Source organism: Heteronotia binoei, chromosome 6 (assembly GCF_032191835.1).
Source record: "Heteronotia binoei isolate CCM8104 ecotype False Entrance Well chromosome 6, APGP_CSIRO_Hbin_v1, whole genome shotgun sequence".
NCBI classification, from domain to species: domain Eukaryota; kingdom Metazoa; phylum Chordata; class Lepidosauria; order Squamata; family Gekkonidae; genus Heteronotia; species Heteronotia binoei.
Genome location: NC_083228.1, coordinates 78,410,256 through 78,430,192, shown reverse-complemented (window position 1 = coordinate 78,430,192; position 19,937 = coordinate 78,410,256). Strand labels below are relative to the sequence as shown.

At 45.0% G+C, this 19,937-nt stretch overlaps 2 protein-coding genes across 2 annotated transcripts in view; one reads left to right on the top strand and one right to left on the bottom strand.

The window, feature by feature from the left end:
• The window catches only part of UBTD1 (ubiquitin domain containing 1), a 29,561-nt gene extending 14,340 nt beyond the window's left edge, over positions 1–15,221 (bottom strand). The window contains exon 1 of the mRNA XM_060241846.1: positions 14,863–15,221. Within this exon, the coding sequence (XP_060097829.1) occupies positions 14,863–14,932 (70 nt within the window). The 5' untranslated portion in view covers positions 14,933–15,221. The remainder of the gene's footprint in view (positions 1–14,862) is intronic.
• Positions 15,222–19,655: 4,434 nt separating this feature from the next.
• The window catches only part of MMS19 (MMS19 homolog, cytosolic iron-sulfur assembly component), a 33,281-nt gene continuing 32,999 nt past the window's right edge, over positions 19,656–19,937 (top strand). The window contains exon 1 of the mRNA XM_060241845.1: positions 19,656–19,826. Coding sequence (XP_060097828.1) covers positions 19,730–19,826 — 97 coding nt within the window. The 5' untranslated portion in view covers positions 19,656–19,729. The remainder of the gene's footprint in view (positions 19,827–19,937) is intronic.

The window sequence follows — 19,937 nt, the reverse complement described above, 5'->3', positions numbered from 1 at the left end:
AGTCAGGCAATACATGTTCGTAATAATGAAATGTTAGATATGAAACAATGAAGAACAAATCCTATGCAATCAACTAAGTTCTGACTGACAACTGTAATAAATAGATCAGTGTAATATTGTAGTTTATGTAGGAAACAGATATTGTATGTGAAGTAGATGACCATAAATGATTGTCTGTGTTCATGTCTATGCTTATGCCTATCTAAGATGATGATGATCCCCTCTTTCTCTCCCTCCCTCCCCTCTTCAGTATCATTGCTCCTTTATTTCTCAGAAACACAATATCCAGTACTATTGCTGGGACTCTAGCATTACAGGCAGCAAGGGTATTGCGTCTGTCGCACACCAGAATGGAAGCAGGTAAAGCCCATGTCTGACAGTCTTGCTTAATAATGAAAGAAGTAATGACTTAGACAAGACATGCCTCATAGACATAATTACATATTACAAGAGGAACAAGTTGAGTTCTGCATTATTTGAGATGTGATGTTAAAACAGTACTGTTTGTAAAGCAAAAACACATAACAATAAGCCTCATGTCACTCCCAATCCTGAATAGCCGTGAATGTGGGATGTAAATTATATGAGGGTGGGGGGAAGAGTTTAAAAGTATCTGGTTATGTCCACAATAGGTTCAGCAGGGGTTTTTTTGAGCAGGAATGCACAGGAACGCAGTTTTGGTTGGCTTGGCACCGGGGGTGTGGCCTCATATGTAAATGAGTCCCTGCTGGGCTTTTTCTACAAAGAAAGCCCTATAAAACAATTGTGCTGTCAGAGGGTGTGACCTAATATGCAAATGAGTTCCTACTGGGCCTTTTCTGCAAAAAAAGCCCTGGGTTCTAGTAGTTCTCTTTATTTGAAGTGGGAACCCATTCTAAATTAACTCTAACTTTTATGACCCAGCACTGCAGACCATAGGGCATGTCCATCACTTTTGGCATCACTGGTGGCTGCAGTGATGTACTCCTGGGAATGAATAGGTGTGCAGGGTAAAGGAAGAGAGGAGGAGGGAATGTGGCAGCTTTGCCTTTTTTTTTCCTACTGCAGGGATAAAAGAGGGGCACAGCCTCCACTTTTAGCTCAAGGATTTGAGCCTCACAACCCAGGTGAGAGAGAGCTACAATTCACTTTGGGGTCATAATTCACTGTACAATCCTCCTGAAAATATAGATGTGCATTACAGAAGTCCTAGCTGTTTTTAAAAGTATTCCTCTGTACAAGTAAATAAAAAACTACATACAACAGGAAATTTGCCAGAAAGAGGTAATGTTTAGGGCAGGTAGTACTGTTACAAAGCTTGGGTCAGAAAACATCTGCTATTGCAACTATACAATATGCAAAACTAAAGCATGCTCACCAAATATGTAGGTACAGCCACAAATAGGTGTATTTGTAGTTTTGGTCACAACTGGCAAATACAGTTGTTCCTCAGATTGAAACCGGAAGTTCCAAATCCCTATGGTCTAAAATGACGAAGCATGCAGCCAGAGTGAAAAAAGGGCATAAAGAACTTGGAGCACAACTGTGGGATCTGTGCACCTCTTGGGTCAGGTGCTATCTGCTCCGGTTTCTTGGCAGATAAAGAGGGACATGTTTTCCTAATTACATTGGAAACACTTGTTTGTTTTGTTGTGCCTATAAAGTATATTCAAACTGAAATTTCAACACACATGTAAGAAAGCAGTCACAGTCAGCCTAGAGCAAAGTACCTAAAAGCAAACCTCCTACTGAAGGAAAGGAGCACAAGCTGACCATTTGAAGGCAGGGAGGTGACAACACATAATAGAAAGAAGATGCTGGGGGGCAGGGCAGAAGATTCAATACTTATGACTGGTGATACCCAAATGTATTTATGTGTCATGAAGAATATTCATATACCATGCAAGGTCTTCTCTATCTGTTCAGCACTTAACCTATTCCAAATGATCACTAAAAATCTTAAAGCCAATTTTGGGATTCCTAGGAGAATCTCAGGGGCCACATAAGCGGCAGCACATGGAAGGCATTTTCTTTTTTCAGACTCTGCCTTGATGATACCTTTGGAACCACTGACCAGCCTTGCTGTTAGAAAAGCAGGCTACGTTGCTATGAGTACCTTCTTGTCACTTATGTCTTGTGCATAAGGTTATCCATCCTGAATTTAGCTAACTTGGCTCCATGCCGTTGTATTTAAACTTCTGAAATGTGTTGTATGCGAAGCTGCCCTTGAAGACAACATGGACACTCCAACTAGAGCAAAGGATAGCTGTGAATCTTTTGACTGAGACCCACTGTTGTAAATACATTACACCTTTTCTTGAACAACTTTACTGATTGCCTATTTGTTTCTGTGTTAAACTTGAGGAATTGATTCATTCCTCTAAACCCCTTCATGACTGAGAACCACATATCTTAAGGACTGCCTCTTCCTATATGATCCTCTCTCGGCTTGGCTTCGCGAACGAAGATTTAAGAAGGGTGCAATAGTCCACGTCTGCTGCAGGCTCGCTGGTGGCTGACAAGACCAATGCGGGACAGGCAGGTCCGGCCACAGTGGCTGCAGGGAAAAGTCTGATTTAGGGTTGGTGCTGTAGCAGTGCGATTCTTCCTCAATCTCCTTTTGTCCTCAAGACCAGCTATGCGTGCGTTCTCAAAAGAAGAGACAGCCTGGTGGATGGTGTGCCTCCATGCTTTGCGATCTGAGGCTAGGTCAGACCACTGGTGATGGTTGATGCGACAGGTGCCAAGGGATTTCTTCAAGGAGTCCTTGTACCTCTTCTTTGGTGCCCCTCTATTTCGATGGCCGGTGGAGAGTTCGCCATACAGGGCAATCTTGGGAAGGCGGTGGTTTTCCATCCTAGAAATATGCCCTGCCCAGCGCAGCTGCGTCTTCAACAGCAGTGCCTCGATGCTGGTAACCTCCGCCCGCTTGAGAACTTCAGTGTTGGTCACAAAGTCACTCCAGTGGATGTTGAGGATGGTGCGAAGGCAGCGCTGATGAAAGCGCCCAAGGAGTCGCAGGTGATGGTATAAAACCCACGATTCGGAGCCGTAGATGAGGGTTGTCATCACAACCGCTTTGTAAACATTGATCTTTGTGCCTTTTTTCAGATGCTTGTTGCTCCACACTCTTTTGTGCAGTCGGCCAAAGGCACGGTTTGCCTTTGCCAGCCTGTTGTCGATCTCCTTGTCAATCTTAGCATCTGAGGAGATGATGCACCCCAGGTAGCTGAACTGCTGGACTGTCTTCAGAACTGATTCACCCACAGTGATGCAGGGAGGGTGATAATCTTCCTGGGGTGCAGGCTGGTGGAGAACTTCTGTCTTCTTCAGACTAACTTCTAGGCCGAATAGCTTGGCAGCCTCTGCAAAGCAGGACATCATATGCTGCAGAGCTGATACCGAGTGGGAGACGAGTGCAGCATCATCAGCAAACAGTAGCTCTCGGATGAGTTTTTCCATTGTCTTGGAGTGGGCCTTTAGTCGCCTCAGGTTGAACAGGCTGCCATTGGTGCGATAGTGGATGTAGACACCATCGTCATCATCTAGATCTACTGCGGCTCTTTGAAGCATCATGCTAAAGAAGATCGTAAAGAGAGTTGGCGCGAGAACGCAGCCTTGCTTTACACCTGTGCCTAGTAGGCCAACTGAAGACCTCGGATCAGTTCTGGGTATCAGTTTCTTTTTTTTTAGACATATACACTTTTCTTCGGCCCATTCATAGGCCTTTTCAATACCCCAATTCTATGGAACAATCTGCCCAACTAAGCTTCTGTTTTTAGGAAACTGAGTAAATTAGTCTTTTCCTATGGGGCTAAATCTCTTCTGATATTACTAATGGTTCTATTGTAATTAATACTAGACTAGTAATTACTGTAATGCTTTTAATTTCCTATTATGTGTAAGGTTGTTTTTTTTGTTTTGCCTTGCAGTATTTGTTAAGTGCTCCCTTGGATCTTTTTGGGGGAAGGTGGAATAAAAATATTATGATAAATGAACATATAAAACAACAATTTGGGTTTTTAAATTTTTTTTTAAATTAAAAATGTTTTATTTAAGCAAATAGCAACATAACAAAAATAGAGGAGAAGAATGCAATACAGCAAGCTCCATAAGATGAGTATATAGGTAGCAAATAAACAAGTGTACAAACAATAAAACCTTCAGTGAAAATGAGAGGAGTATTGATGCAAGTTACAATATATCAGCCTACGAAAATTTGCCATCTCCTATATGAGGCATCATAAGAATACAAATATATCTAAAGTAAAATAAAATAAAAAGACTAAATACTCAGTAGTGGAAAATCCTGCTGACCGCCCCCCCCCCCCCAAAAAAAAAATTAAAAATATAACCAAGAATGATATGAACAGTTTGATGGGGAAAAAATCATTTCTGGACATAAAGTCTAAAACTGGAGCCCAAGTAGAAACAAATTTACTATAACCAGAATGAATAGGGACCACAACTATTGAGATTTTTTGCATAACAAATTGATCCCAGATTTTATCGAATCAGGCCTGTCGACTTGGAAGAGATGGAGATTTCCATACTGACGCAATTGTAAGGCGTGCGGTAGCTAACAGAATATGAATACGGTTTTTGTGAAGAAAATTTGAGGTAGAGTGGGGAATCAAATCAGGTTCTCCCAGATAAGAGTCCACACACTTAACCACTACACCAAACTGGCTCTCAAGGCCTGAAAATTAGTTGGTTGAGAAAACTGAGAAAAAGGCCTGGGAATTAGTTGGTTGGGAACATCAGCAAGCAGTGGCTTGTGTGTCTATGGGAATAAGTGGCATGTGAATTAGCTCTTACTGGGTAGGCAAGAATCAAATAAGGAAGAGCTCCTGGACTCCAGATCGTAGTGGTCCAATGGTCTGAACATTTTCTCTGGATACCAAGTATGCCAAAGCCAGCTGTGGCTGGGTAAATGCAGTAAACTGCAACAACTCAGCAATTCCCCATTATCACAAATCTATTTGCCTGTGTGCAAGTTCTGCACCCTAGCCACATACATAAGCAAGCATCATAACAAGACTAGAAGCCAGGATACTACACACACGGGAGACGTCACTGGGGGACAGCACAGTACAAGTGTCACGTCTACTGAAGGGAACAGCCTATACAGCATTTTGCTTTTTTGTGCTGTTGGAAGCAAGATACCATATATGCCTTATAAACACTGCTCCTTAATTTCTCGCCTGAACATGTCCTTCAGGCACAGCTGTGCCCACTCTCTCCCTCCTGCCCTGCCAAAGCCCTAGGAAGACAAACTGCCATTTGCACAAAAGAGGAATTCTGCAAGAAAATGAAGAGGAATCAGCATTTTCTAAAAGGACCCACCACCAGGACTGGTAAGCATATGACCTGTTTGCCATGGATAGTCCAGCACCCTGAAGAACGTCACATGATTGTGGAAAGTGTCAGAACAGGCTGGAGTTGTGTCACAAGGGCTATTTCCTTCCCGCAGAGATGTCTTTTGGTTTAAACGGGGCAAAGCCAGAGCAGACTTTCAGCACCAACCTCGCAAAATTGACCCCATAGCTCAACAACAAGCAAAGAAAGAAAGCAGTCTGCTGGGGAGGGACATCAACCACCGTCTTGGCACCATTCCTCCTGTGCTGTCTGGCTCAGCAGTTTAAGGAGGGGCTGTGTGGCTCAGCAGACAGGAGGGTTATAATGAACAGGCACCAGCCTTTCAGCTGGCTGGTAAGACCAGAGCTTATGAGGCAGCTAGAGTGACCAGATGCAAATGAGGGCAGGGCTTTTCTCCCCACCCCATGGCACAGGGCCATGACAAGCTAGAACTAATGAAATTAAAGGTGCCCAAACTCTCACTTGGACTGCACCTGCCCATCTTAGAGACAGCCCGGCAACCTTCCTCCTACTGATGCAAAGTGGCAGGACAGGAACCTCATGCACAGGATCTTACCTGGGAGTCATGGAACATGATCTCCCAAGGCTGGCCTTTGAATCCGAAAACCTCTCTCTTCTCTAGGGGAAGTGGGAATGCTGTATCCTCAAGCCGCACAGTCTAAACTTAGGCTCCCAGGTGTGTACTCAACATAGGTTGCTCTGCAGGGAGACATCTGGGCAACACCTCCTGAGCTGAACAAACAAGCAGGCCTGGGCCATGGGGGCTGGGCACTAATTAACGCCTGCTTGAGGTGAGGAGCTGCTGCATGCAGGTGGCAAGTCCAGCCTCATTAGAGGCAAAGGAAGAGGATGGAAGACACAGACTGCTCTTACAAGCCCCCAAGACAGAATGAGGTAGGCCTTCCACCAAATAACGAATAGGTTAAACAGAAAGAGTGCATCTCCTGGCTGTGCACCCAAATGTGTGGGGGCAAAAGTCTGCCTTGAGCATGAGGGATGGTGGCACTGCAATGCAGCCAGGCAACAAGCACAATCAAGTACACATAGAATTCATTCCCACAAATGAGCCAAGGCAGCAGACAGACTGTGGCCCCAATCACCTGGTCGCCCAGGTCTGCTACATGCCAGTGTCAGTAGGCCCCCCACTACCAACATCATCATCATTCCAATCACCTTTGGCTGAGGACAGCAATATTTTGCCATCTGGCTGGCACCTTCCATTTTCCACACACCCCCAGACACTTTGTAAGTTCCACCTTCCCAAGAATGACACCCTGGTAGTCCAGAAATGTAGATAAAAACCCATAGGGCATCATCTTGGCTTTTAAATTATTTTTTAAATTGAAATTGTTATGTTGGTTTTTAATTTGTATGCTGTTTTATCATACATGTTGTACATCTCTCAGAGCCCGGCATAAGACAGGACAGGGCGATTAATCAAATAACAATAACAACAACAGCAACGGATTTTGGGCTACCAATTCTCTGTTCTAAACAGCAGGGCTGGTGCTACTATTACTACCACTATGGTGATCCACTATTTTAAGATTGCAGTTGTCCATCCCTATTTCAGGGCTGTTGAACTCATTTGTTATGAGGGACAGATCTGACATAAATGAGACCTTGTTGGGCTGGGCCATATGTGTCATAGTGTAATGCCAGGTAGCAGAGATATAAACTTTATAAAGGACCCAAACACAATAAAAGATTTTTTAAAACTTAAATTAAAGCATGCTTAAAACATTAGCACTCCTGCAATATTTTGTTTATTTAACAGTCTCTAATAATGGACAGCTTTTGCTCTGAATTATTGCATCAAAAACTGGAGACAATGTCTATGCCGGGGTGGCCAAACTGTGGCTCGGGAGCCACATGTGGCCTCTTCACACATATTGTGTGGCTCTCAAAGCCCCCACCGCCCCGCTAGCTGGCTTGGAGAAGGCATTTATCTCTTTAAATCGATTCTCCAAGCCAAGCCACCTGGCAGCTTTAAGTTAAAGTTGCTTTCTTTCCACACCTCCCTCCCTCCCTCCATCTATTTTCCTTCCTTCCAGCTCTCAAACTCTGATGCTCGTGTCTTGCAGCTCTCAGACATCTGACACTTATTCTGTGTGGCTCTTACATTAAGCAAATTTGGCCACCCCTGGTCTATGCTGTAGCAATCTTGAATATGCTGTTAGGTGTTGTTCAGTTCTGGTTGCACTGCACCACAGCGAGATAGGAGCTCCAGTGGCAGCAGCTGGTAAGGCAGCGAGGCTGGCCAGGTGCCTGAGGGGGGAGGGCTAGGGGGTGTGCCTTGCCTGGGGTGGCAGGCACAGTGGTGCACCCTAGCACTGTCCCTGTCTAAAGACCCAGAGGAAAACATGAAATGGCTGGGCATTGCAAGCTTTTGTACATAAACTGCTTCATGTACTGGTCAAGAACACGTGAAGGCACTGTGATACAGACTTAAGGCTATGAGTATGTCTACTAAACTATAGTCTTCCCCAGAGAAATAACTACAGTTCCTATATGGCAGTGCAAGAAAAGAGAAACAGTAATGTATAGCTGTCAGTATCAGCCTACCATCTGGGAAGTCTAAATTCAAAATCTCTAGCCTGCAAAGGAAATGTTTGACCCCCTGCCTATCTATCTAGGAAAAGGCTCCAATATGGCTCAATGTGGTGCAGGCGAGAGCAAAGTCCAACTCCAGTCTGGGGTCAAGCCAGCGAGTTCAAACTGAAGCCAAGTTAGGTAGCTGAGTCAGGGGGCAGAGAGCAAGGTCATCTGGAGCCAGGAGTCAGAAAGCCCAAGAGTGCAAGCAAGAGTGCAAGAGCCAGGGTGGACGCGAGTCATCACGAAAGCGACTTGTTGCTTCCATGAGCTAAACAAGGGGCTAAAGGGGCCTCCGGTGATGCCCCAATTAGCAAGCAGGGAAGCTCCTGCTAAAACTCAGCGACCATCTTCCTTGTAGCCATGCATCTCTGTGATGAGCTGCTAAGTCTCGGCAGAGTTGCTCCCTCAACTGAGCTACCCGCGGGGGTGAGTTGGCAGGCTCCCTGCTTGCAGCTGTGCCTTCTCTTCTGCTGCCGGGTAAGGTGTGGGGAATGCCGGCTCTGGTGGCAGCAAGCTGTCAACCTCAGGAGCGCTAGAGGGGCCAGCTACAGGCTTGGCTGCCAACTCGGGCAAGGGTCCCGCATGGTCATCGTTGCTCATGATACTCAACTGATTACACTTACAAAGCATCACTTGAAAGGCCATGCCACACTAGTGGAGATCAGTGGCTTGATTTCACATTGGATGACCATGGCCCTTCAAATTCAGATTTTTTCAGCTAAGGCAGGCAAGCCTCAGTTAACATCAGAATAACTACACCAATGGCTGCCACAGGGGTCACAGCTACACTGCTAATGAGTGGTCCACTGTCACTTTAGACCAGGTCAGTGGCACCAAGACAGAACAAACAGGTCAGACACAGAAGACAAGAAAACAAAGAAGGAAAGGTCTGAAAATATTCACTAATACAGACAGGCCCTTAGCTGGAATTACATACAATCTTTTAAAGTAGATGTTAAACCTTCATTAGGCCTATGACGGACTTCCCACCTCATTAGCACACTTTTGTTCAAAGTCTCTTTCATATACCTATCCTAAGCCAGTGCTTCTTAAAGAAGAACTGCAGATTTATACCCCGCCCTTCTCTCTGAATCAGAGACTCAGAGTGGTTTACAATCTCCCATATCTTCTGCCCTCACATCAGACAACCTGTGAGGTAGATGGGGCTGAGAGGACTCTCACAGCAACTGCCCTTTCAAGGACAGCTCTGCGAGAACTATGGCTAACTCAAGGCCATTCCAGCAGCTGCAAGTGAAGGAGTGGGGAATCAAACCCAGTTTTCCCAGATAAGAGTCCACGCACTTAACCACTGCACCAAACTTGGCTCTCTGGAATGCAGGGCATGTGCATGAAGGAGAAGGGCATAAACAATTTGACCACTACATTCTTCAAATCAACCAAAGACCACAGCAGTCTCACTGCCAGCCTTATTGCTGCTGGATTTATAAACAATATTTGCCAGAGCACAGATCACAGTAGAGTTACAATCCTTCAAATGGGGCTTGGAGTTCTCCCAGATTTACAACTGATCTCCTCACTGCAGCAATCAGCAAACCTCCCCAAACCTTTAGGAATCTCCCAAACCAGAACTGGCATTGCTTCCCCTAAGAATCTCTGAAAAGGAGTGAAGATAGCATTGCAGGCTTAGGTACTCTGAACAGGAGATTGATCCTCACTTTCCCATCCACATGGCAGCCATCTGGGCTGTACTGCAACCTTTCCAAAAAAACAGTTCTAGAAAGAACACAGAAAAGCTGTGAAGAACTGTGGAGGCACATGAAAGCACCATGATGCTGCAGGGAAGCAGTAAAAAGAACCTGCTCTCCACAACATCCTAACGGGTGAACAACCTTGTGCATGACCCCAGTGGCTCTAAGAAACGGGGCTTGAAGCATAGAAGCTTAGTGAGGGAGGAAGATACAAAGGAGTGGAACAGGATCTGGACAGGTAATGAAGAGGCTGCCTGGGTCGTGTAGCAGCTAGGCAAGTGCATCAAATGCTCCAACTTCAGAGAAAGTCAAAGCCTTATCCCATGTACATCTATTCATAAATTAGTCCCTCTGCGTTCAGTGAGTCTTAATCTCAGATAGTGTGCGTAGGACTACAACCTTTGTCACACAAGTTAGTCATCATTAATTTAAATCCCATACATTAACTTCCCTTGGACAGACACCTGGAGGGGTGGGGGTACACACAAATGCCCTAGTAAATTCAGGCAAGGTCAATTTTATGCAGTTTAAAAAGCACTGTAGGTCACTACAAATATCTAGGACCTCTTACTCCAGCATTACAAACTTTGCCTGATTACTTGCAAAACCAGAAAATATATTGCTAAAATATAAAATATATTGCTCCCTGGACTTGGAGCCTAGATAAATACTGTAATGGGGGACAAGACATTTAGGGTGATCTTATAAAGTCTGATCTTACCAAAGCTAAATTTATGTTTTCTGCCCCTGCTGGTCATCCAGCACAACCCCTACCCTGTGCCTTCCTCTAAACACATGATATGTAATCCTGCCTGTGTGTCTTTTATGGATCAGATGTAGTCAGACTCCTTTCTAAGAAGGTGTAGCTTACAAGTCCTACTCTCAACCTACTTATCCACCTCTCCTCACTTCCTGTTTCTCTTTTTCTGCCTCCTACAAAACAGTAATTATTGCTGGGAGCAACACAGGCATTTGCAATCAGTGGCTGCGTGAGCAGCATACAGGCATGAGTCAGTCTTGTAGTCCCTTGGTGGGGCCAGTTTCTGGTTATCATAGGGTGTACTTCAGAGTCGTATTACTTGCAGAGAAAGAAAACTTCAGTCAGTCACATAACATACACTCAGACCAACTAATGAGTTTCTTCCAGGCTGAGTTCATACACTATGATTTTGGCATATGTGTCTTTGTGTATGGTGAAATGCTACGTGTAGATTGGTAACATATGCAGTTGACTCATCAGCAGACCTGTTAAATCCAGAAGTGCAAGTAGTCATGAGATTTCATAGGCCTATCAGTAAATCAGGCCCATGTGGTAGCAATTTACATATTACATTTCACCATACTCAGAGAAAAGAGACAGAAGCCTAAATATACAAGAATATAATGTTCAAAATGGATTTGAGCCTCAGAAAGTTGGAAGAGGAAGCCAGCACTATCACTCCACCCATCACACAAATGTAGTCATCTCTAAGGCGGAATGCAATGACTGACTAACAACATTGGCCCCGTAATTTAGGGCCGGAAGCAGAGATAATACCATCTAAGTTGACACTGAAGCATAATTAGAGACCAAAAATAGTTCTGGAAATTGGTGAAGGCACCAGGGCTCAAGATCCCAGTTGTTTCTGCGTACCATGAGATCTTCAGTTACTTTAAACAGTGAGGATGGTATCTCCCCTCCCCCTTCTAATGAGAAAAGAGTCCACTTACAAGAACTTCCCTGCCAGTTTGAGCCTTCGCACAACTCATAACCCTACATATTTTAAAAGTCCACAATTGTTGAGACTAGAACACAGGACAAACCCAGAAGCTACAGGGCAATGGCTTGGCAGTGCTGTTTTCAGTGGACACGCTCAGATGATTAGTAGAAGGACATGTTTCTACAGTTTCTTGAAGACTCAGCTGAGCTCACACTGCCTGCGTTTGCAAAATGCCAGCTATACATCACTGGGAGTGCCGACCCAACTTTTTATAAGCAGTTAAGATAAACACTACCAGGAAGCTTCAGAGCAGCTCCCAATTTCTATGGGAGAAGGGGTTTATCCCCTGAAGAAAGGAAAAGCCACTTTTTGTGCAAACAGTCAAGAGGTGCAGTATAAACCTATTGAATGGATACAAAATAAAAGTTTGACACAATTACAGTCTATCCTCTTAAATAAAAGGACTAACCACAGGAGGCAAAAAGGGGGGAAGTATTTCTTTTAGAACAATATATAATTTCCAGGGGGTACCCCTCCTTAGTTCTATCTGTCTGCTACAAAAGGTATTAAGCCACAAAGTCTTATATCCTTTCCCCAATACAGAGCCAAGTATTACATTTTTTTTTTACCATCAAGCTATTCCAGAGCTACCCACAACAGTGAGCCAAGCAAGACTGCAAATTACATTAAATATTTTTGTGTAAAAGTGTATGCTGAAATCTTCCAAGAAATAAATTTTAGATAAGTAGCTGCAAGTGCCCTGGCCTACAGTGTCAAGATCACAAAATCCTGCACACTTAGAGACTGATTTATTATGGGTAGACACATTCATAGTAAAAAACCATAGGCATGACATGAGCACCCAAACACCATATAAAGTAGGTCGTTGCCAATGAAAGTTCATGCCCAGTAAAACAGCTATTAAGGTACTGTAGCACTTTGGCCAAGTAATTCTGTGAAGCAAAATACCGCTACAGAAGCTCTCAGGAGACTGCATAGCGATGAGCACAGCAACAAGCCTCACCCTATTCTACCATGGGCTAGATCCTGCTCTGTTCACAGAAATATGTAAGATGGCATGAATCCAAGTAGGCAGTGCATACTACCAATGGGTTCTAGCTCAGTAAAGTTGTATTTGAGGTCTCACTGTATCTTGGAGGGGAACGTCAGGACAGTCAGTGCGATGCTATTGCCCAGAAACTGCAACACAACCTTTTCTACAGTACACTTCCTTAAAGTAAATAGGAGCAGGGTCTCTCTGGCCAGTCTGCCTATTTTCTATCCACTTCTGTCCAGCATCATTGCCATCTCCCAAGTTGAGAGAGCTCAGCTTTGTGGCACTAGGATATGGCCAAATGGAGTTATTGCACCACTACATTATCAGTAGGTTTTAAAAGAGTTATTAAAGTTTTTAAAACAGTTTTTAAGCTGCTAGCACAGAAACTACACTTTAGAACTAGGCTTTCATGACCCCAAAGACCTCTCTTTTGCTGAAATGTTGGGATTGTTCTGTCGCCAAAAACCCTGCATCAATATGTGTATACTGATGCCAAGTACTGCTGATGAGCTTGCTGGGCTAAGGCTGTTTTTGTTATTGATCCAACTGATGCAGCAGCAGAGGAAAATGAGACAGATCCGAGCCATTAAAAGATAGTACCGATTGTGTTCTTGATTGATGTAGACTATGAAAAGTCAGGCCAGGCCACAAAGTCTTGTGCACTTGGACATACCACAGTGTAACAGGAAAGGCTATGCCTATGCCAGAGCCAATCCTCTCATCTTGCAGAAGAGTCAGAAGGCTTTGAAGCCATAACTACAAGAATTGTAGCAACAGAAGAGGCCTTTTTAAACCATCTAGTCCAACAGCCTGTTCATTCCAGAAAATCCAATGTCAGAATGTCCCTGACAGATAGTTATCCAGCATTTGCTTGAAAAGCTCCAGTGATGAAGAACCCCCATCCCAAAAGCCAGTGTGGTGTAGGGGTTAGACTGGTGGACCAAGACACAGATTCAAATCCCCACTTTGTTACTAAGACCCTGGGCCAATCACACACTCTCTCTCTCTCTCCTTAACCTACCTCACAGGGTTGTTGTGGAGGAAGGGAGACTTCCCTGGGCTCTTCAGAGGAAGGGCAGGATTAAAAAATGCATGAAATAAATAAATCATCAGTTCTAATATTCTACTGGCATTGTTGGAAGTTTCTCTTAACATTCAAGTGAAATGCTCCCTCCGATAATGTAAGCACTTTAAAAGATCCAGCCCCCAGAAACAGCAGAGAATAAATCTTTGTCCTCTTCCTTTGGGTATTAAAAGAGTGCAATCACGGCTGCCATCACTCTTCTCTTCTCAAGGCTAGACATATTCAGGTTCTTCAAGTTTTCCCTCATAGGACTGGTTATCCAGACCCCTGGGCATCTTTGTTGCACTCCCCTGAGCCCGTTACAGTTAGTCTGGATCTTTCTTAAAGAGTGGCCTGGAGAACTGGGCACAGTACTCCGGATGAAGCTGGACTACTGCAGAGTAGTGATGAAATCTCTAAGATCCCAAGCTCTGCTCTTCCCCCCTCCCCCCCCAGCAAGCAGTTTGTCTTGGATCAACAAGCAGAGTTTGTTTTGGAGTTTTGGTTTGGTTTTTTTACATTTTTATACTTTATCTTCTCCTTTACAGTCTCAGAGCAGTTTAACATTCCACAGTAATACCAGTTAGTACCGGTGCAAAGGTATCTGTCACAAGGCATAGTCTTAAAGTTTAAGTGGCTGCTGCAGACTTTAGGGCCAGCTTTGGATCAGACACCATAAAGGAAGTTGCTGTCCTGATCTGACAAGGCTCTCATCCCAAATCATTCTGACATGTCCACTGAACTGAGTTTTGATACAGCTTATTCAAGGAGCTCAGAGCCTGAAAGTGGCCCCTACCCACCCAGTGCACCTGGGTCAGCAGAGGCACAGAAGTCAGCACCTCCACCTCATCTGGTGAGACAGGATGGACCGGCTCTTACATAAAGCAAGAGGCTGAATTTCCGGGATATCCTGCACTTTTGCTAGATACCAAGTTAAAGGACCTGGAGAAACTGGATGGCTGGGAGTGATGGCAGGGGGCTTATATTACCTATAGGACATGACATTCATCTCCCTCTCCTCTCATGGGACATGCAGACCACAGTCACTCATACCACTTAAAACTGAGAGGCTTCACTCCCACAATGGGGGACAGCATACACAGTCCTCGCCTACAGACTGATTTCGGCCACAATACCCTTCCGGATGGTACTCAGAAATCTTCTAAACGGTCAGCTTAAACAGCATAATATAGTAGCACCCAATTCCCAAGCTTGGCACTACTCTCAAGCCGGGTGGGCCCAGGGGAAGAGAAGTGTCGCTCTCCAGTGAGGACACTGTGGGATTGCAGGGGCCAGGACGCGCTTACACTCCCAAAGGCCCAAGTCCCCTGTCGAGTATGGCTGGGGAAGCGCTGGGGGGCGTACTCCGGTGTCGCTCACCTGCTCTCTTGCGCGGGTGCCCTGGGGTGGTCGGCCGCTCCCTGCGTTGTCTCCCCACGCAGCTGCCCATGGCGACACCCCCAGGTTGCGCTTCCAAGGGATCCTTGCGCCTGAGCCCTGCTCAGGGCTCTCCCGCTCCGCATGGGGCCGGATCCCCAATCCGCCGTCCGGACAAGCACGCAAACTTTCTGCAGGGCGGCTCCCACCTCCTCCTTCTCCTCCTTTCAGGCAGGTCTGGAGTCTTGCGGAACTAGAGGCGGGAATTAGGCTCTGTTTTGATCAGGTTAGATCCAGCCGAGACAGGCCCAGCGACTCCGATGCTCGCTGCTGCTGCTGCTGCTGCTGCTACGATCGCAGCCCCGCCGAGAGCTGGGATTTGAGCCGGGGAGGGTCCCCGGCCCTGGGAGGCACTTCGGACTCCTCCTCCTCCAGGTGAGCATGTGACTCGGCGCAGGAGTCCGGCCTCCGCTCCGCCTTCTCGCTGCCAAGCACTGGAAGAGGATCGGCCGTGTCCCACCCTACTAGCTGCAATTCTGCAGGGAAGAGGGGGCGAGGCACAGGGGCACATACAGCGGCCCGGGGAGTGGCGGTTGGAGATTAAACGGACTTCAGCACAAAGCTGCCAACCTCTGCCAGCTCCGGCCTTCTTTTTGCAGCGGAACTCTCCACAGGCTAGACCTCAGGCTGGATTTAAGGAAACCAGATTTGCAAGGGCCCAACTGTCGTGGTTAAAGATGCAAGGGAAGTCGATGGGCCTGACTCCACACAAGGCCCAAACAATGACTTTCGTTGTAAAAGGCAAGGTTGTTGGGGGGTGGGAGCTGATGGCCTTCGGATTTTGTGGCAGCTTGCCGTGTTTTCAGTGGAAGGCCTCTGCTTTCCCCATGCATACCTCTTCTAAAACATCTGAATAGTGCCGCCATTCTTCCTTCCTTTCCATTATCAAGATTCTGTAAATCTTTTGTTTTAACCAAGGAGGGCGTTCATCTTTCTACAGGTTTGCATACAAAATATGAAATATAACCTCCCTTCTCAAAATGTGCCTTATTTTTCATGGGATTTCCCCCCTGTAATTTATTCCTCTTGCTCTTACATCTTCCTTCCCTCCATTGTCTCTGCTCTTATATTTGCTTCTCCCTTTATTCACTGCCTTTTCCTGGGTCTTTCATTTTTGGAATATACGATGTATTTTTTTAAAAAAATATTTTGTAAATGTCACAAAACAATATTAACAACACTTTTTGAATGAGACAACTATATAGCTTGTAAAAAAAAAGGTCTATGCATCTAGTGTGGAGGGAGTGGTGCGAAGCACTCTTGGAGCTGCCAGTCTTAAAGCCTTTAACTGGCAGAACCTGCACTTCAATTCCTTCAAGTGACCCTGGTCCCAGAACTTAACAGGAGTGACCCTGGTCCCAGAACTTAGATCATAATATAGGATGCAGTGCAATGTAGAAGGCATTGTAAGCTCAGGGCCATCTTAGGTGCTGGGCAAAATACAAAATTACTGGTCTGTCCAGTTATAACCCTCTGAAATGAAGGCATGTATGGAAGCTTGTGACATGACTTTTCATGGATGGTGGTCGTGTAACATTTTTTGTAAGTCAGTTCTGGCTTAGCTTAAATTTAGATGTCCTGGCAGCCTGATTCTGTGCAAAGTTAAGTATATTGACCTCTGCATAAGCTTGGGCCTGTAAAGAACAAAATAATAGATCTCTCTACTCATCTTGTGCTTGTTGTACCAACCTCTGTCAAAGATTGTTTCATCCCTATTTTGATTCTGAACGTAAAAAGATAGTAAATGGCACAAGCGCTTCTTGTTAAGATTGGCTGAGCCCACATTCGTATCCCTTTGCTGCTTTTGCTTTGGTTCCAGTCTTTCCTTTGTAGTAGCCTGGCACCAAAAGGGAATTTGGTTCTGTATCACTGATGCAGTCCCACCACTCTTATTTAATTCTCTTTCCTTTGCTCAGGGAAGAATATTAGGAGTGCCTCTTTCCAATTGAAGAATGTATGATACACCCATTTATGTTTTGTGTAAGGTACTAGAATTGCTTCTTGCTTCTCACTGAAGAATTTACATATGTACTTAAGTGCCTTCAAGTTGCAACTAAATTATTGCAACTCCTGGAAGGAGCTTTTTGAGCAAGTGAGAAACAGAGGTGATTTGCTGTTGCCTTCCAATGCAGAGTCTTCCCTGGAAGTCTCCCACCCAAGTACCATCCCAACTTTTGAGATCTGACAAGATCAGACTATACCATGCCACCTTCCCTTCCTAAAGACTTTAACAAGCTAGCAATTTTAACTAGCAAAGGCAGATAGGTGGAGTGGGGAGGATGACCTTGCTGAGATGTATTTACCACTAAAGATTGTAAAAGCAGACACATTACAAAGATTTGAGATTTTTTCTTTTTTATTGTTTGTGGCCCTAGTGTACAACATCCTATTCATGTCTTAGTCTATGTTAAACTATTTGCATTTTAATTGCATCAGGACTTTTGTAGTAGTGAGTTTGGAATTTGATTGTTACACTGTCCAGATGCAATTCTAGGTCCTCCAAAGCCTACAGTATTCACAAAGATATTGCCTTTTCGATAATACAAGTGAGGGACATATAAGGGTTTCAGGGAGCATCTTATTTTCCCTGGTATCCCTCTTCCCCACTGTGTTTCTCTTTTGCTCCCTTGGCAGCCTCTGTAGCCTTTCCTTTTTTTTCTGCTTTTGTCTCTCCTTTCAACCTGCCAGCCAACCAGCCATTATTGGCTCCCACATTCAGAAGCAGTAAACCTCTGAATACCAGTGCTAGGATGCAAATCAAGACAAGGCCTTGGCCTCTAGACCCTGTTTTTGGCCTTTCAGAACAACTAGTTGGCCAAACTAAATGCTAGACAAGATGGACTACTGGTCCAATCCAGCAGTACTCTTGTTGTGCCTTCTCACCTTCAGCTTTCCCTCCTTCCTGGCAGCCTCTTCCCCACCCCCAGGAAAAAGTCTGGCTCAGTTGCATGGCAGCAACTTCTCATGGACTTGGCTAAGTTGCATGGGAAGTGAGTTTCCAGTAGTCACTGCCTGGCTCATCCCTAGCAAAGTCTTTTCCACCAGAGGACATGACAAGAAAATGTGGGTTGGCCTCCTAGTCCATGTCTGTTCCCCTAGGGTTTTGCTTCACAAAAACCAAGGCTTGGAAGGCTAGCCAATAGTGTAATGGTTAGTCAGCCAACCCAAAAAGGGCCACACAGAATTCAAAGCGTGGTTTTAGCAGATATTCCTTTCTTAAAGTTCCAGGTATTGTTTCTGTTATTTCAGGAAGTTTTATCTCTCTCACTATATTTTCCTTTCTTAAATTTCAGGGGTTCTTTTTGCAAACTTGGGGCTTTCTTTAGGTTTGTGGAAAAATCTCAGCTGTCTGTCTCTGGATTTATTTTGTGGATTTTTTTCATCCATCTGTTATGGCCTGGCTCAGAATCAGATGTATGATTAAGATTAGGTGCTTTTTGAAAACTGACATAGTGAATAAATTACATATAAAAAGAATAACCCCAATTCAGTGTCTTTTAGACTTTTTGAACTGAGGTTCTCTCCTAAATTTACAATCTCCACCACTTAACTGGCAGCCATCTCTTCAAGCAAAACACACAGTTTGTGAACACAGCTGCATAAGAATATGTGGACTGGCCATTATTTGGCAGTAGTATTAGAAGAGAACAGGGCTGCTCACTTCCTCCTAAAACCAGACATCCAGGTAGGGTTGGCAGGTCTCCCTTGGCCACAGGCATAGGGGTTGCCAGCTCCAGGTTGGGAAATTCCTAGAGATTTGGGGGTGAAGTCTGGGAAGGACAGGGACCTCAGTGGGGCACAATGCCATAAAGTCCACTCTCCAAAGTAGTCCTTTCCACTAGGGGAAGTGATCTCTGTAGTCTGGAGATAGGCAATAATTCTGGGGGATCCCCAGGTCCCACTGGAAGGTGGCATCCCTACATCCAGGGAAGGAGGAAGGAGGGCATTCCTTCTGGCTCTCTGCAGCTTCCATGGTTAGTGCAGCAAGTAGCAGTTTTGAGAGATGTAATACTAAATTTCAGTTGCTAGAAGGAACATCTGCAAGCTGTGAAATCCTCTTTCTACCTGCAACACACTTCCAAGTGTCTTTCAGTTCCCTCTGGTCACAGTTTATGTTTGTGCCTGCACAGCACCTGGGGCAAGAATTCCACAGAGAAAGAATCTGTTTCCTTCCTTGGACTTAGGTTTTCCTCACTGCTGTTTGTCTGGCATTTTTAGGTTTGCCCAGTGTAAATGAGTCAATGAAAAGCAATTCAACTGTATAGCATCAAATAATATTTAATTACTTAAATATGGAGGGGGTGTCTCTTACACTGTCATGATTTATATGGATGCAGAATTGCATTTCAAATATGGAACATGTTTGTACCACAAGTGTATACCTAAAATTAAACTTCGTTGGTCTGAAAAGGTGCCACTGGACTCAAACTTTGTTCAGTTGCTTCAGACCAACACAGCTACCCATATGAATCTCTACATTCCTTTGACGCTTTGAAATCCGTTATGATAATTCCTTGTACACTTATATTGGCAGAAAGAAAAAAGGCTTATTTTCGCTTTTTCTGTAAATTGGGCCTAGTAAAGGCGAGCATTTAAACTATTGCAGTAAAACCTAGATCCTCTCCCAATCGGATTTAAACGCCTGCTCTGATTTTTGATAGTCCTATTTACTGCCTCCCGCAGGCCACGCCTGTTTTGGAGCTGTACACTCGGCTAATCTTGTCCGCCACTACCTTTATCCCTTCACACGTGATGGAGACGATGCGCACGCGCACTTTGCGCTTCTCCTCCCCCTTGCCGTTTTCAGATTATGATGGCGGCTGGAGGGGCAGATGTTGATGCAGGCGCGCCTGGTTCCCAGCTGCAATCTTGGGAACAGGAAAGCGCTGCCCGAGAAGCGGCTGAAGGTATGGGCATGCGGACGAAAGGGGAAGAGAGCAGCCGAAAGCAAAAACGGGCCGGAGAATAGACAGCATGCTGCTGCGGTGTTTGTGGGAAATGAGGTGGGGCTTGCAGGG